Source organism: Heterocephalus glaber, unplaced genomic scaffold, assembly GCF_053883595.1.
Source record: "Heterocephalus glaber isolate CG9 unplaced genomic scaffold, H.glaber_assembly_v1.0 deba00001795, whole genome shotgun sequence".
Taxonomy (NCBI): Eukaryota; Metazoa; Chordata; class Mammalia; order Rodentia; family Bathyergidae; genus Heterocephalus; species Heterocephalus glaber.
In genome coordinates, this window is record NW_028258476.1 from 366,621 (window position 1) to 383,702 (window position 17,082).

The window sequence follows — 17,082 nt, forward strand, 5'->3', positions numbered from 1 at the left end:
TCCTTTGCTAGCAGAACCTTCTGAGTTGATATAATCCTAATCCTATTTATCAATTTTTGCTTTTGGTGCCTGTGCTTTTGGGATCATACCCAGTGAAAGTTTTGGCCAGATTAATGTCTCAAAGCATTTTCTCTAGTAGTTTAATAATTTCAGATCTTATACTTAAGGCTTTAATGCATTTTGATTTGGTATTTGTAAATGGTGAGCGATAGGGGTCTAGTATCATTTTTCTGCACGTGGTATCATTTTCTCAGTAGCATTTATTAAGGAGACTTTCCTTTCTCCAATGTATGTTTTTGGTCCCTTTATGGAAAACCAGTTGGCTGTGAATATTTGGATTTATTTCCAGATTCTCCATTCCATTTCATTGGTCTAAGTGTCAGTACCATCTTTTTTCTGTTTTTAAAGACAGGGTCTCACTATATAGTCTAGGCTGGCCTTGAACTCACTATGTAGCCCAGCCTGGCCTCGAACTCACAGTGATGCTCCTGCCTTAGCCTCCCAAGAGCTAGGATTGTAAGCACGCACCACCACACCTGCCCACCATACTTTTTAAAATTTTTAAAAATTTTATTTGTACATATTTGTAGTTGATGTTGTTTACAATTTATCTTGGAGAATGGCTACATGTACATAGTACAGCATGCTTTATTTATTTATTTTCAGTAGCAGGAATCGAACTCAGGACCTTGCGGTTCCCAGGTAGGTATGACACCACCGAGCTATACCATGGCTCTCTTCTTTTTATCATTTTTTTTTTTCAGTACCAGGGATCAAACTCAGGACCTTGCACTTGCAAGGTAGGCACAGTGCCACTGAGCTCCATCCCCAGCCCTTCTTTCTTTTTAAATCTCCTTCCTCTTCCCCTCCTCCTCAGGCTCCTCCATCCCCTTTGCACACTTATTGATATTATTAGTCTCGGCTCATGTGATGCCATGCAATGTTTACATTAATTGAGGTTGCCAGGTTCCCGTATACAGAACATCTTTATTCTGCTCATTTCTCCTTCCTCCTCCTCACCCTTCATGCTTTTCCCCTTCAACCACTTCCCTATTGCAAGAGACCCATCCCCTTGTCCTCTACTAGCCATGCTTTATCATTGATTTCGTTTGTCCTTTGCCTCACTCAAATGAGAGTTACCATAACAGTATGTAAACTTTTGTGTCTGTTTTTTCACTCAATATCATATTTTCCATGTGCATCCATTTTCCTACAAATGTCTCAAATCTATCATTTTTTATAGCTGAGTAGTATTCCCTTATATAGAGATACCACATTTTCTTTATCCAGTCATCTGTTGATGACTGTTTAGAAACTTTGCCAAGCATGATGGCACACACCTATAATCCCAGAACTAGGGAGGCTGAGACAGGAGGATCGCCATGAGTTCCAGGCAGCCTGGGCTACATAGTGGGTTAAAAGCCAGGCTGAACTACATAGGGAGACCTATCCCAAAATAAATAAATAAATACATACATACATACATACATACATACAAACCACAGCTTTGTGTGATATTTGAAGTAAGGTAATATGTATGATGCCTCCAGCTCTGTTTCTTTTGCTCAGAATTGCTCTGGTTCTTCAAAGTTATTTTGGTTCCATACATATTTTCAAAGGTTTTTTTTTTCTGTCCATTAAGAATAATATTGTTATTTTAACCAAGTGTGGTGGTGTACCTACGTTATCACAGCGCTTTGGCTGAAGTGGGAGGACTGCAAATTTGGGCCTTGCGTAGGCAACACAGGAGACTTTACATTGAAAATTAAAAATAAATTTAAAAATAAAAAGAATGGGGACATAGCTAAGTGCAAAGGCCCTGGATTCAATCTCCAGTACCCCACCCCAACCAAGTGGTGACTTGGCTAATTTTAATTTTTATATATTCTGTTGATTTTTTTAAAAATTAAGTTTCCAAGGATATAGTTCAGCGGTGCCATGGCTGCCTGGCAAGTGCAAGGTCCTGAGTTCGAGTTCCGATACTGGAAAAAAATTAAGTTTATCAGTACATTTTAGATGGATTCTGTTGATTTTTTAAAATTTATGTATGTATATATTTATTTTTTTTTTTGGTACTGGGGATCAAAATCCAGACCTTACGCTTGTGAGGCAGGTGGCGGAACCACTAAGCTAAATCCCCGGCCCTGTTGATTTCTAAATTACATACTATAGTAAACATGTGTCACCTTTTAAATAAAAAATCGAGTAAGGTGAGGAACAGGTTGGGTGTCACCGTGCATACTTACAATCACAGCATTGTGGGAGGCCGAGGGAGGAGCATTGTAAATTCAAACCCAAACTGAGCAAATCATTGAGATCCTGCCTCGAAATAAAAAATAAAAAGGGGTCAGGGATGTAGCTCTGTGGCACCACACCTGCCTCACAAGCGCAAGGTCCTGAGTTCGATTCCCGGTACCAAAAAAAGGGGGGTGCCTAGGTCCAGGTGTGTTTGCGCATACCTGTAATTCCAGCACTCAGGAAGTTGAGACAGGAGGATTGGCACTAGTTCAGGGCCAGCCTGAGCTACATAGTGGGTTCAAGGGCAGTCTGAGCTACATAGCGTGTCCCCGTCTCAAAAAAAACCCCCCAAAAAAGAAAAACAAACAAAGTGGCAGAGATGGAACTCAGTGAAGACCCTGGGTTTAATCCACAGTACTGCAGGAAAAAAAAAGAGAAAGAGAGAAGCTGGTAACCACAGCAGACATCTGCAGTCCCAATTCCTGAAGAGCTGAGGCAGCAGGATCAAAAATTCAAGGCCAGTCTGCAGTGCACAGCAAGACCTTGTCTCAAAAGGAGGGGCTGAGGGTGCAGCTCACTGCGGGTGGGGAGATGCACGTAGCACGGGTGAGGGCCTGGGCTCCATCCCAGCACCGAATGCCAAGAAGTTGTTACTGAGGCTAGCAAGGACCAGGGTCAGTATTAAACTGGGCTTCGGCGCTTGTGTTTTCTTTTCCCCTTGAAGTTCCAGTTTTAGTCTATAAAGTAAATTGGCAATAGGCAGATTAACAGGGAGAGGAGCATAGGAATTGATTAGCCTTAAAAACCCCGGGCTGGGGTGTGGCTCAGGGGCAGAGCACTTAGCAGGTGCTGGGCACTGGGTTCAAGAGGAAGGAGGAAGGGAGGAAGAGGGAAGGAGAGAGAAAGGGAGCGGGCTACAGTGGCACAGGCCTGTAATCTCAGCATTCTAGGAGGCTGAGGCAGGAGTCACAGGTCTGACCCAATTTAGTGATTTAGGGAAACTGTCTCAAAATAAAAATTAAGGAACAAGAAAAGAGGTAGGGATGTGGCTCAGTGTGAAGGGCCTAGGTTTACGTCCCTCTCAAGGGGGTGGGGGAGACAGCAGCCATATACAAAGCAGGAGACTAAAGGAGAGCTCAATGATTCAAGTTTATGTACAAAAAGAAATTTAACAGCAGCACCGAGCCTGCCTTGCAAGCGCGAAGTCCTGAGTTCAATCCCTGGTACCAAAAACAACAAAACAAAAAGAAATTTAAGGCTCCTCATAGTAGGTGGCAAAAGGGCACGACAGGGTGAGGGGAGGTCAGTGCACCTCAGAGGCGGTCTTCAAGGCTGCAAAGTCTTCCAGGTGACAGTGGTCAGGAGGCCATTTGTGTAATCTCTTTCTGGGAAGGGGTCAGAACCCAGCGTCTTCTTCCGGTGACAAGAGCTTTCCTAGACCAAGGGAAGTCTGCCTGCGCTCCACTTGCTTCTGGTACAGATGCAGGTCTCCCCACAAAGGGCAGCATTTCAGCTGCCCTGTGTCTGCGGCCCCTTTGCAGACCACCTTGAGCAAGCCTGGGAAGGGTGCCTGGTAGCCGGCCTGTGCTGACCTCCCTCCTGTGGGGTGAAGCAATTGGAAGGTCAGTGAGGGCTTCCGGAAGCTTCTCTAATAGCGAATCCCTGAGTCAACACTTTTCAAATGCCTATTTACTTTAATTCACAATAAAGTTTCACGTGTAAGTTACAGGGCTAGAGTTACAGAAAGCTGTCAGTACCATTTTGGAACTTATTACAGCTAAATGCTTTCATTTCATTTATCCATAGCTTTTTTTTCTCAGGGAAAGGATGCTGGGGATCAAACCACCAGGAACTTGAGCTCAACTGGGCAGGGACCCTCTCAGTGAGGTACGCCCCAGCAGGCTTGCTTTTTGGAGGACAAAGTTTTTCTATGCTGCCCGAGCTACACCCCCGAGCCTTTTAAAAATTTGTTATTTCAAAGCCAGGCATGGTGGCACACACCTGTAATCCTAGCACCCGGGAGGTGGAGGCAGGAGGATCACTGCAATTTCAAGGCCATCCTGGGCTACATAGTCCATTCAAGGCCAGTATGAACTGCATAGTGAGACCCTGTCTCAAAAATTGAAGCAAAACAAATTTATTTCAAGACAGGGTCTTTCTAAGTCTCTGAACTGCCCACGCTGTTTGAACTTGCAATCTTTCTGCCTCAGCCTCCCAAGTGCTGGGATTATAGACCTGTACCACCATGCTGGCTTGTTTTGTTCTCTTTTGTTGGTTTTATTCATATTCTTTACCCTCCCCCCCATTTTCTACCTTGTGTTAGCAACACAGCAGAATGATATAGGGGCAAAGCCTGCATGTTTTGGAGCCAGAGCCACTGGGCTCAGAACTTGGCTCTGACATTTCCTAAAGTACAAGACATGGACAACTTGTTAAACTTTTCTCCACCTCAGTTTCATCACATGTGAAGGGGGTGATTAACAATACTTAAAGTATACATGAATTAAAACATAAAGTATTGGGAATATTTCCTGGCATGTAGCAAGCCCTTGATAAAATTAAGCTGTCATTTGTAAATACGTATATAAAAACCAGGGCCAGGGATTTAGCTCAGTGGTTCTGCCGCCTGCCTTGCAATCGCCAGGTCCAGAGTTCGATACCTGGTACCAAAAAAAAAAAAAGACTTTAAAAAAAACCAAAAAAACCCCAGGTGTGGTGCCCCATACCTGTAATTCCAGCACTTGGGAGGGTGAGGCAGGATTCTCGTGAGTCCAGCCCAGCCAGCCTGGGCTACATAGTGAGTTCGTGAGTCCAGCCCAGCCAGCCTGGGCTACATAGTGAGTTCAAGGAGAGGGAGAATTGTAACTTGATAAAAGCATAAGTTTTAGGGAAGTAGGAAGTAAAGTATACTATAAATATATTTTTAAGTCAGGTGTGTTTTTTAAGTAAGCACTACATTCACATGGTGCATATTTGTTTAGTTTATTTTGAGGCAGGGTGTCTTGCTGTGTAGCCCAGGCTGGCCTCAAACTTGCTTCAATCCTCCTACCTCAGCCTCCAGAGTGCTGAGATCACAGGTGCGCACCACCACACCAGCTATTTATTTCTGATGATGCTAAAAACTGAACTCAAAAGACTTACCTATGCTAGGCAAGTACTCTACCTCTAAGCTATATTCCCACTCCCTACGTGGTACTTATTTAAAAATCATTGCCAGTGATTTAGCTCAGTGGAGCCACCACCTGCCTCACAAGCTCAAGGTCCTGAGTTCGATTCCCGGTACCAAAAAAGAAAAATCATCAAGCCTGGCATAGTGGTATACACCTGTAATCCCAGCATTTGGGATTAAAAATTTTTTTTTAAATAAAAGAAGCCAGGTGTGGTGGGCAAGCCTGTAATCCTAGCACTCGGGAAGCTGACGCAGGAGGCTCTCAGTGAGTTCTAGGGCAGCCTATGCTACACAGAGAAACTGTCTCAAAAAGCCAAAATAAAATTAAATTAAAATTAAAAGGTCAGAGAGGTAATTCAATAGCAGAGGGCTTGTCTGACATATGAAAGGCCCTGGGTTCAATCTGTACCGTTGAGGGGACACCAAGGCATGCATACACAGTGACATCAGTGAAGGGTACGGCTCTCTCACCTCCCCAGTCCCTGTTGAAGACAGCCATTAACCCAGGGCTTTGTGTGCGCTGCAAAGATTTTGTTTTGCTCCTCTAACCCATACACAAGTGGAAGTACAGTGGGCCTGGAGACCTGGTGGGGAGGTTCTAGCAGGGGCAGGGCCACTCGGTCCCCTGACCAGGAAATGGGCCCCAACAGGGTGGTGGTTGTCCTCTTTGATCAACGGAGCAGGCAGCCTCTGGAGGGAAGCACAAGGGGCGGGGAGGGAGGAAAGACCCCGCCCACCTGGCAGGTCTGCCAAGTCAGCCCAAGCAATGCAGTGACAGATGTCGCTCCAGATTGCCCTCACAGGGCAGGGTCTCCCTACGCAGCCCAGACTGACCTACCCTGAGATCACTCTGTAGCCCAGGCTGGCCTCAAACTCACAAACTCATGGCACTCCTCCTGCCTCAGCCTCTCCAGGGATGGGATTACAGGAGTGTGCCACCACACCCTGCAGCTGTTCTCAAAAAACCTTTCAGAATTGGGCCTGCAGTTCTGTTGTATGCTTTGCATTCTTTCTAGGTGCAAAACATGGGTTTAGACACTGATTAATACAAATTTAAATAATTATACTCCGTGTAAGTGTAAACAGATGTATTAGATGAAAACGTAAAGTGTAGCCTGCGTGTGGGTGCACACCTATAATCCCAGCACTTGGGAGGCGGAGGCAGGAGGATCGCTGCAAGTTCGAGGCCAGCCTGGGCTACATAGTGAGGCTGAGACAGGATGGCAAGTTTGAGCCCAGCCTGAGAAAGTTAGTGATTTACCAAGACCTTTCTCAAAATAAAAATTAAAAAATAAGGGGTGGTGATGTAGCTCCCAGTGCCAGATGTGGCCCCCAGTGCCAATAAATAAATAAATAATAAATAATTGGCCAGTCAGCTGACGCACAGAAAGTCAACATGACTTGCCTAGCAAGACAGTGGCCACAGAAGTCCCAATTCTCTAAGGAGCATACAATGCCTTGCCTACCAGTAAATCCTGAAAATGGATGATACTGAAGAGTAGGCCCATACCTAGGCGTGGGAGTGAGGGAACAAATTGTCAGAGATCTTAGTTAACATACACAATAAAGGGCCGGGGATTTAGCTCAGTGGTTTTGCCACCTGCTGCACAAGCACAAGGACCCAAGTTAGATCCCCGGTACCCCGGTACAAAAAAAAAAAAATATATATATATATATACACACACACACACACACACACAATAAAGAAAGCCAACTTAAAAGAGTATTCACAGCATTCTGATAAAGTTATACAGTTTTTTGTTTTTGTTGTTTGAGGCAAGATCTCCCTATGTAGTTCAGGCTGGCCTTTAACTCCCTATATAGCCCAGGCTGGCCTTGAATTCACTGAGGTCCTCCTGCCTCAGCCTCCTGCAGTTTTAAAAATAAAAAGAACAGTAAAGAAGTATATTAGTCACTGGAGTGGTGGCGCACTCCTGCAGTCCCAGCACTGGGGAGGCTGAGGCAGGGGGACTGGTTTGAGCTCAAGACCAGCCTGAACTACATACCAAGGCTTTGTTTCTAAAAAAGTGTATTCATTAACATAAACCATTACAAATAGGTTGGGTAGTGATAAATAGGATCTATACAACGTATTTCACTTTAAAAAGTGTTCTCACACACATTAGTTCGTATAATCCTCTCCAGATTGACAGGTTGCCCTGTCTCCATTTTATAGAAAGTAAAACAGAGAGGAGGATAAAACAAAAAGAAAATTAAAAACAAGGAAAGGGGCCGGGGATTTAGCTCAGTGGTTTCGCCGCCTGCTGTGCAAGCTCAAAGACCCGAGTTCAATCCCCGATACCAAAAAAAAAAAAAGGGCTGAGGGTCTGACGCAGTGGTAGAGCATTTGCCTAGCAAGCGTGAGGCCCTGGGTTCAATTCTCGGCCCAAAAATTAAAAAAAGAGAGTGAAGTTCGTGTGCGGATGTAGGTCGGTGGCAGGGTGCTTGCCTAGCATGAACTAGGCCCTGAGGTGTATGGGAGGGGCAAAATCTGCTGTCTTTGGATCTGTGTAAGGTGCTCCCCCAAAATGGCAAATTCTATTGAGACACAGGGAGACGCCGAGACTGATTCACCCACGTTCACCACGGACCAGAACCCTCCTCCCCTAAAGAGGGTGAGAGAACCATGAGTCGGCGAACTGGGCCAGTCCCGGACTCGAAAGATCAAGATGGTTCCGTCATCAGCAAGTTGTCTGAGCCAGCGCTGGAACGACAGTAATTATCTGGTTTACCCAGCAGGTCAATGCGCTTCATTTTCTGCAGTCCGACAATCGCACTTGCAGGAGCGGCTGTGTGAAGCCCTCTAAGCTCAGTGGGCTGGCTGCACACCACCTGATGGCCTCTGCTCTGGGAATGGCTGCTTGAGGGTTGTGGCTCCGTTCCCTCTCCGGCACTGCCAGCTCACGGCTGGGCTTCGTGTCTCACAAGGCCACCAGAGAGAGCGTCCCGTTCCCACAGCCAACGAAGTTCAGGTGGGAGTGGGGGGTAGAAGGCGGCGGCGGAGACGTCGCGCGTGCGCCTCAGTGTGCGCAAACGCAGACTCACTTCTTCCTGATCGCCCCGCGCTCACACTCTACCTCTGGTGTGACCGTCCCGCCCCTGAGAGGAAGGAGGAATACGATTGGGGGCACTGGTTGCCCATCAGACCAGGTTCGCTTCTCCTCAATACCATTGGCCCCCGGGGAAAGGTCGGCCCGCTGTCGTCTGCCTGCCCCTTGGAGACCCCGCGCCACCGCGGAAGCCGCTATTGGCGGAGGCCTGCACCGTCGGCTCACTTCCGGCGCGGGCCGAGGCGGCCTGCCCTGCCCCTCCGTCGCTTCAGCGTTCTCACCCCCGCCTTTCCAGCATGGCTGCCTCTGAGTGGTGTGCGGGGAAGCCGGTCGTCCGTGTCCTCCTGTAGCGCTACTGCTTCACCCCACCCCGTAGGTCCGGATCCGTAGGAGCCTCAGTCCCCAAGCCTTGGGGCGCCAGCCAGGAAGGTGTCCCACTCCGTCCTTCAGGGGCAGGACTTTCCCCCGCTTCTGGGGGCAGAAACTTAACGTCTTCCCGCCCCCTCGAGGGTCCGAAGGCAGAAAGGGCTCCCCTGCCCTTGAGGGGCGGACGCCACTCCCGGATTTCGGGGCACAGACTGCTCCCAGCGCCCTTCCGAGCTAAATAACGGCCTTCCTGGCGCTGCTGCACCACAGGCAACGCCTGGGGCCGGGCCGGGCCGGGCCGCGCCCTCCCTGCCCGCGGCTTCCTCCTGCCCCTCGTCCCTGGCAACCCGGTCCCTGAGTGTCGCACTTCGAGAGCTTCCCACCCATCCACTCCCCGACCCTTTCCCGCCTCCTGGCTGCAGCCATGGAGCTACCGAAAGGAAAGGGGGCAGCAGCCGCAGCAGCTGCTTCGGGAGCAGCGGGAGGTGCAGGAGGAGGAGCGGGAGCAGGAGCCCCAGGAGGGGGGAGGCTGCTACTTTCCACCAGTTTGGATGCCAAGGATGAGTTAGAGGAGGTAGGTGTGGGGAGCGGGAAAGGGAGTTAAGAACTGGGCTGAGGGGCACTGCGTGGGGGCGGGGGACGAGGCCTCACGCCTTCCCGAAGGCAGCAAGGGCCCTGCTCGTGCGTTCTCCTGGAGGAAGAAGTGTGGGCCAACTTCCTGGACAGGTTGTCATAGTAACAGCGGCCACTAGTATAAAAATGGGATGATAATGGAAGGGCTACAGCATAGAAAGATTGACCGAATTTATTTTTATTCCTTTACAAATACACATCGCAGCTGTTTTTACTGTCCACCCTGTTTCAGACTTAGGTCGTATATTAAGTTGAGAAATGATGTATTTGTGTAAGTATAGGCTGATGGAAGCCTGCAGCAGACCTTGGACTCTCCTACAGATGGTTTGTTTGACTTTGTGTAGACACAGCCACTTGGCAGTGATGTTAACTAGGCGTTTAGGATGAGTAAAGACTTAAAAGTGAGTAGTGTTCAGTTTGGTAGCATCAGCCTTCGGGGTGGGTGAGCCTGGGACAAAGAGGACTGCCCTATTCGGCACCAGATAGCCCAGGTACAAAAGAGAAAACAGGTCCAGAGAAGAGTGAGGCAATGCCATCGACCTAAATGGGGACTTCAAAGGACTTGGTAATTGCCCCTTCCTTACCCGGCTTGTTCCTGTCCCCCGGGGTCCCTGACAGCCCAGAGTTGATCATGTGTCCCTTTCCACTACTACACCCGAAATGCTTCCTCAGGAATATCTGACTCAGAACTGAGGCATGTCTGCTGGACTGGGTGTAAAGCTTAATACATTTAATTCATTGGTTATCTGGGGACAAAATGAGCACATTAACAGGCCCTAGCTCTTCATTGGTCATTACCCTTATAACTTGGTCACATCTCTTGCCAAATAGTAGGCAGGCAGATGGGAAAAACTCATACTTTATTTGAAAAAAATGTTAAGTCAGATACAAGATGGTGAGGACCCGGGATTTAGCTCAGTGGTTCCGCCACCTGCCTCACAAGTGCAAAGTCCCAAGTTCGATCCCGGGTACCAAAAAAAAAAAAAAAAAAGATCTAGCAGAGATACAGGATGGTGGGATGTATATGCAAATTGAGCTTTGTGAATCAAGAAGTGGCCAAATAACTCTGGGTTATCCATCAGTAGATCAGTCTACTCTCATTTTGGCTTCCCATCATGCTTTGCTCCATAATTCTATGAATATTTAAGTTTGTTTTCTGTTTCTATCAACTAAGGTAGGTATAATTAAGAATGTAAAAAATACTTCTAAAATTAATGTATTCCCAAAACAAAAGTGACTATTTAGAAATGACTGGGCCACATATGGTGATGCCATGGGTAATGCCAGCACTCAGCAGGCTGAGGCAGGAGGATCACTGAGTTCAAGGCCAGCCAGGGCTACATAATGAATTCAAGGCCAGCCTGAACTACACAGGGAGACCCTGTCTCAAACAAGCAAAATGACTGAGCTGGGAGTAATGGTACACTCAGAATGAGGCAGGTAGAGTCACCATAGGTTTAATCCCACAGTACTACCAAAAAAAAAAAAGATTTTAGGATTACATAGCAATTTGGATTATCTACTTTATTCTTTGGTTGTTTGTTTTGGTTTTTTTGGTACCGGGGATTGAACTCTGGACCTTGTGGTTGCGAGGTAGGTGCCGGAACCACTGAGCTATCCCTGGCCCTCTACTTTATTTTTTTAGACATGGGGACTTTAATTGTGAACATATGAATTCCTGGGTTCTTGCACTGGAGTTCTAATGTCTGTAAGGTGACTGCCTTTGATTCCTCCACCAGTTGGATGGAGGGGAAAGGGCTCCAGGAGCTGGATGGAAATTTATTCCTTACCTTGGTACCTGCAGGGGTCATTGTGCCTCTGATTTAATTTATACACAGGGTAGTTCAGCTTCCTGTTTTGAGCAGTCAACAAAATGATATGGGAGGAGAACACATAAGGGAGAAGCATTTATTTTGTTACTTTTTTTAGACTGAGAATGAACTTTCAACTGTATCCAGGACATAGAGGAGGGAAGGTCTTTCTTTTTTTCTTTCCTGATTTCCTTCGTGGTGTGGATGTTTTCCAGTGTGTCTCAAGCCCTGCTCCCCACTGCTTTCCTTGCCCTTTGGTCCTTTGCATTTGAATTTTCCAGTAAGCTTTGTCACACTGTTTTCTCCCCTGTGTGGGGTTTTGTTTTTGTGTGTCTGTTTTTTATCTCTTTACTGGCTTCTTCCTCTGGGTCTTCCCACAGATCTCTGCACACAGAAGTTATCAAAAACCTGGTGTTGACCGACAGACCTCTGCTTGTTCTGGCTGGGTAACTTTCCGTCACAGGCCTACCTGTTGCCCAGGAACACAGAGGTAGCTTTCTGACCATATATGCTCACTGTGTGTTGAGTCTGATAGAAAAATTGGGTGAAGGAGACCCAAGTTTTGCCTTCCAGAGTTTATCATCTAGAGATTTGAGTTAACTCCCTCACAGGATGGTTAAAAAGAAAAACAAACTGATAAGGATTGTGAAGAGGCTGGGGTCATATGGTCAGCTGTGATTAGAAAAGGCCTTAGAGTCCTGGAATATGAAGCATTGGTTAGGAACATCACAGTCAGGGGCTGTGACTCTTCTACCCTAGGGAATGTGTATCCTTTCTTCTGTGTGGCCCCATTCCTCCCTGTGAAGGCAGAAGTCTTCTTGCCCATCCCCATCCCAGTTTGGGTAGGGAATGAGATAAAAATAGTGCCAGAGAGTGGAGGCGTTTAGAACACGCAGTTCTTAGTTTCACATGCCGTCACAGCTCCTGGTCATTCCTTTTGCCAGGGAGGCACTGGTTACTTTGAAAGCCAGAGCTGTGGGCCAAAGAAGCCAGAACTCTTTTTTTTTTTTTTTTTAATGCTAGGCAAGCACTCTACCTGGTCCCAGAATTTTTTCCTGATGCTGTGGATAATCAGGGTTGTGTTTGGTTAGAGATACGTCCCTGGCTGGTTTTCCCCAAGAAATAATTTATATCCTTTCTGAAAGAATCTCCAGGGAATGGGTTTTTGAGTACATTCTAATCTTTTTCCCTTAAATCATCATTTCACGTTGACTCTTGGATGTAGAGTATAGATAATCCCTCTGTGTCTGAGGGGATTGGTTAGGTCCACCAGACGATGCCACCATTCACAGTGCTCAAGGCCCTCGCATCAGCTATCCATATACGTAGATAAGAAGGGGTGCCTCTCTTGGAACCCAGATTATTCAATAACTCCTTACTGATTTGTGGCCCTGGGAATTTTTCAGGTTGGACCATATCTAACTCTTCTGAAGACACTAGAATTTCATCCTTCAAGGCCACTAACTTCCCATAAGGGAGCAGTATATGCTTTTTTTGTCAGACTGGCTGAGGAAAGGAATTCGAGAAGTTAGGGATTTCTCTAACCTGAGTCTCCAGCTTCAACTACTGTTGTTGTGGTAGTCATGGTCAGGTACTCTTAGTGCTAGAGAAATTATTTCAGGAGCTCCTAGAGATGATAAATATTTACTCAGCTCTCTGAAGTGCTGTTACAGAGAGCTTGTTGTGAACAGAGCTATTCTGCCACCAGTTGTTGGCAGCTGCATGTATGATTTTTTTTTTCAATATTATTTTATTGGTACATTTTAGGTATACAATATAAGACATTCATCATTGGAAATTTGTACCTTTACATAATCTCTCTTGGTTCTTATTTTTCCCCCTTCCCCTGCCCTCCCTTCAACCCCTCCATCCCTCCCTATTTACAAAGACTTTGTTTCTGTTTTTTCATTTTCTCATATTAATTCCATTCCCTTCTTTCCTTTCCCCTACCCCTCCCACTTACCCTTCCCCTTTGCCCCTTTTCTTCCTATTTCACATTATCTATTATACCTTTTAGTCCTTATTTACACTCTCAGTTTCTCACACTAGAGAAACTTCAGTATTTACACATGTGTGTCCTGTTTATTTCACTTAAGAGTATTACCTCAATGTGCATCCATTTAGCTATAAATGTCTGATTTCTCATTTTTTATGGCTGAGTGGTACTCCATTTTATATTAAAAAAAAACACATTTTCTTTAGTCTCCAGTCAATGGGCATTTGGGCTGCTTCCAAGTTTTAGCTATTACAAACTGTGCCGCTATGAACATGGGTGCACATGTATCACTGTGGTATGATTCTTCCAACCAGTTTGGGAAGATACCCAGCAGGGGAATAGCTGAGTCAAATGGGACCTCTAGTCCTAGTTCTTTGAGGTATCTCCACACTGATTTCCACAGTGGTTGCACCAGTCTGCACTCCCACCAGCAGTAGAGAAGGGTTCCTCTTTCCCTACAGCCCCGCCAGCATTTGTTATTGGTTGATTTCATGATAGCAGCCATTCTTTCTGGAGTGAGGTGGAATCTCAGTGTTGTTTTCATTTGCATCTCTCAAATGACCAGTGATGAGCATTTTTTCATATGTTTATTTGCTATTTCTACTTCTTTGTCTGAGAAATGTCTGTTCGGGCCAGGGATTTAGCTCAGTGGTTCCGCAGCCTGCCTCCCAAACGCAAGGACCCAAGTTCGATCCCCAGTACCAAAAAAACAAAACAAAACAAAAGAAATGTCTGTTCATTTCAGATGCCCATTTTTGGATTGGGTCTTTAAATTTGGGAGGTCAGCCAGGGATTTGGCTCAGTGGTTTCGCTGCCTGCTGCGTAAGCACAAGGACCTGACTTCGATCCCCAGTACCAAAAAAAAAAAACCACAAAAAAACCACACAGCACACATAAATTTGGGAGGTCTGATTTTTTTAAGTTCTTTATAGATTCGAGGAAGTAGACCTTTGTCTAAGGAACAGCAGGTGAAGTTTTTTCCCACATTGTGGGTTGTCTCTTAACACTGTTGGTGGTTTCTCTTGCTGTGCAGAAGCTTTTTAATAAGAAGAGATCCCACTTGTTGATTGTTTGTGCCAGTTCACGGGCAACTGAGGTTTTGTTCATAAAATCTTTTCCTACACCAATGTCTTCAAGAGTTCTACCTAACCTCTGTTCCAGCCAATTCAGTGTTTCTATTTTAATATTTAAATCTTTAATCCATTTTGATTTTAATTTAGTGCATGGTGACAGATATAGGTCTAGTTTTAATCTTTGGTAAGTTGAAACCCAATTTTTCCAGCACCATTTATTAAAGAGGCTATCTTTCCTCCAGTGAGGGTGTTTGGCTCCTTTATCAAAGATGAGATGGCCGAGTATGTCTGGAGTTGTTTCTTCATCTTCTAATCTGCGTCCACTGGTCTTCAGGTGTGTTTCTTTGCTAGTACCATGCTGTTTTTATCACCGTAGCTTTGTAGTATAGTTGCAGGTTGGGGATTGTGATACCCCCTGCCATGTCTCTGGCAGACCCAGAATAGGGTCTCTTCTTGTTCCAAATGAATTTTTGGATTGTTTTCTCAAGGTCCTTGAAGTATGCTGCTGGGATTTCAATTGGAATTGCATTAAATCTATATAGCAGTTTTGGAAGTATGGCCATTTTCACTATATTAATCCTTCCTACCCAGGAGCAGGGGATGTCTGTCCATTTTCTGATATCATCTTCAATCTCTCTTTTCAGAGTGCTATAGTTTTCAGAGAAGAGGTCTTTGATTTCTTTTGTTAGGTTGATTCCTAGGTATTTCAGTTTTTTGGATGCTATTGTAAAAGGAATTGTTTGCCCTATTTCTCAGTGAGTCTGTTCATGTAGAGGAAAGCTATTGATTTTTGTGTGTTGACCTTGTATCCAAGTACTCTACTGAATTTGGTTATTAAGTCTCGAAGACTTTTGGTGGCATTCTTGGGGTCTTCTATATAGAGTATCATGTCATCTGCAAATAATGACAATTTGAGTTCTTCAATACCTATCTTTATTCCTTTTATTTCTTTCTCTTGTCTAATTGTCGTGGCTAATGTTTCCAAAACTATATTGAACAAGAGTGGTGATAGTGGACATCCTTGTCTTGTTCCTGATTTTAGTGTGAAGGATTTCAGTTTGTGACCATTTAGTATGATACTGGCTGTTGGTTTTTCATAGATGGCTTTTGTCAGATTGAGGTAGAGATCATCTATTCCAATTTTTTGTAGGGTTTTTGTCATAAATACATGTTGGATTTTGTCATATGCTTTTTCTGGATCTATGGAGATAATCATATGGTTTTTGTCCTTAGCTCTATTAATATGGTGTATTACATTGCATATGTTGAACCATCCCTGCTTCCCTGGGATGAATCCCACTTGGTCAAGGTGTATGATCTTCTTGATGATCTTCTGCATTCTATTTGCCAGTATCTTAGCAAGGATTTTTGCATCTATGTTCATTAGTGAGATTGGCCTGTAGTTCTCTTTTTCGGTTGGGTCCTTCTCTGCTTTGGGGATCAAGGTGATGCTTGCTTCCAGGAATGAATTTGGAAGTATTGCTTCCCTTTCAGTTTTGTTGAAGAGTTTAAACAGTAGTGGCAGTAGTTCCTCTCTAAATGTCTTGTAGAATTCACCAGTGAAGTCATCGGACCTAGGCTTTTCTCAGTTGGTATGTTTTTAATTACGTTTTCAATTTCATTGATTGATACTGGGTCATTTAGAATTTTTAGGTCTTCTTCGTTCAACTTTGGTAATTCATATGTATCTAGGAATCTGTCCATTTCTTCTGTGTTCTCCATCTTATTGGCGTATAGGTTCTTGAAGTAGGTATTGATGCTGCATGTATGATTTCATCTTTACTAAGAGCCTCTGGAGACAGGAAAAAGGGTACTGTTACTTTATTATAGGAATCAGGCTTCCTGTGCCCCTCTTTGAGGGGACATGGTCCTTTTTCACCCCGAATGATTTATAATAAGTTTTCCCATCCCTTTTGGGGAAGTAATTTCTATAGTTCAGGAAGAGTGGTGTTGTCTATACTTTTGCCTAGAAAGGGGTGTCTGTCACATTTCTCATTGCCTTTATCCACTCATCCAAATTTAGGACCCTCCCACTTTCTACATCCTTAGCTGGGCCTCCCTGGGTTTTTGGGGTTTTGGGGGGGGTTTTTTGGTATTGGGGATTGAACTCGGGTCCTTGAGCTTGCAGGGCAGGCGGTGGAACCACTGCACTAAATCCCCAGCCCTGGGCCTCCCTGTTTTGAGAGGCCACTTTGCTCCTTGATGGGGCACTGACCCATAAAATTGATTCAGACTCAGCAGAGCTTAGAATATCGGGGAGAGGCCTAGAGAAACTTTATTCAGCCCAAGGACTCTGAGTGTTAAATTACAGCCAGAGATGCAGCCATCACACAGGGCTACTTTCCAGGATCTTGGTACAGGGTCCTTCCATCGGGCCTCCTCCCTCTTCCCCTTCCCTTTCCTTTTCTCTCCTAGAAGGCAAAAGTTTACCAAGGTTAAGTAGGAGAGAGCTTTTCAGCATACTCAGGCACTTGCCCATGTTGTAGGGCAGGGTGTTAGATTTCAGGGTTCTTTAAGTACATGCCAGTAGAAGTGGTAGGGGTTGGGGAGTCTGTTTCTTGTAGGTTTAGATTTGTGCAGTGGATGAGCTTCCCCTCAAACTGAGTATATCCTCACATCCCTATACAGGGAATTGAACCCAGGGCCTCACACATGATAGGCAAGCCCTCTATCACTGAGCAACATTTGGGCCCTCGAATAGGTTCTCATTCAACTAAGGCTGTATGCCAGGCAAATAGGTTCTCAT

The 17,082-nt window shown here is 45.4% G+C and overlaps 1 protein-coding gene across 4 annotated transcripts in view; it reads left to right on the forward strand.

Annotated features, from left to right (window-relative positions):
• Positions 1–8,726: 8,726 nt before the first annotated feature.
• Positions 8,727–17,082, forward strand: part of Ints3 (integrator complex subunit 3) — a 38,511-nt gene continuing 30,155 nt past the window's right edge. For 3 of the 4 annotated variants that reach the window (XM_087203453.1, XM_087203452.1, XM_087203455.1), the window contains exons 1-2: positions 9,220–9,397; positions 11,648–11,757. Coding sequence is in view for 1 of the 4 variants with exons in the window: in XM_004871421.4 (XP_004871478.1) it covers positions 9,248–9,397 (150 nt within the window). In the remaining 3 variants the exon portion in view is untranslated. Of the gene's footprint in view, positions 9,398–11,647; positions 11,758–17,082 lie in introns of all 4 variants that reach the window. The other variant, XM_004871421.4, reaches the window with a different exon arrangement.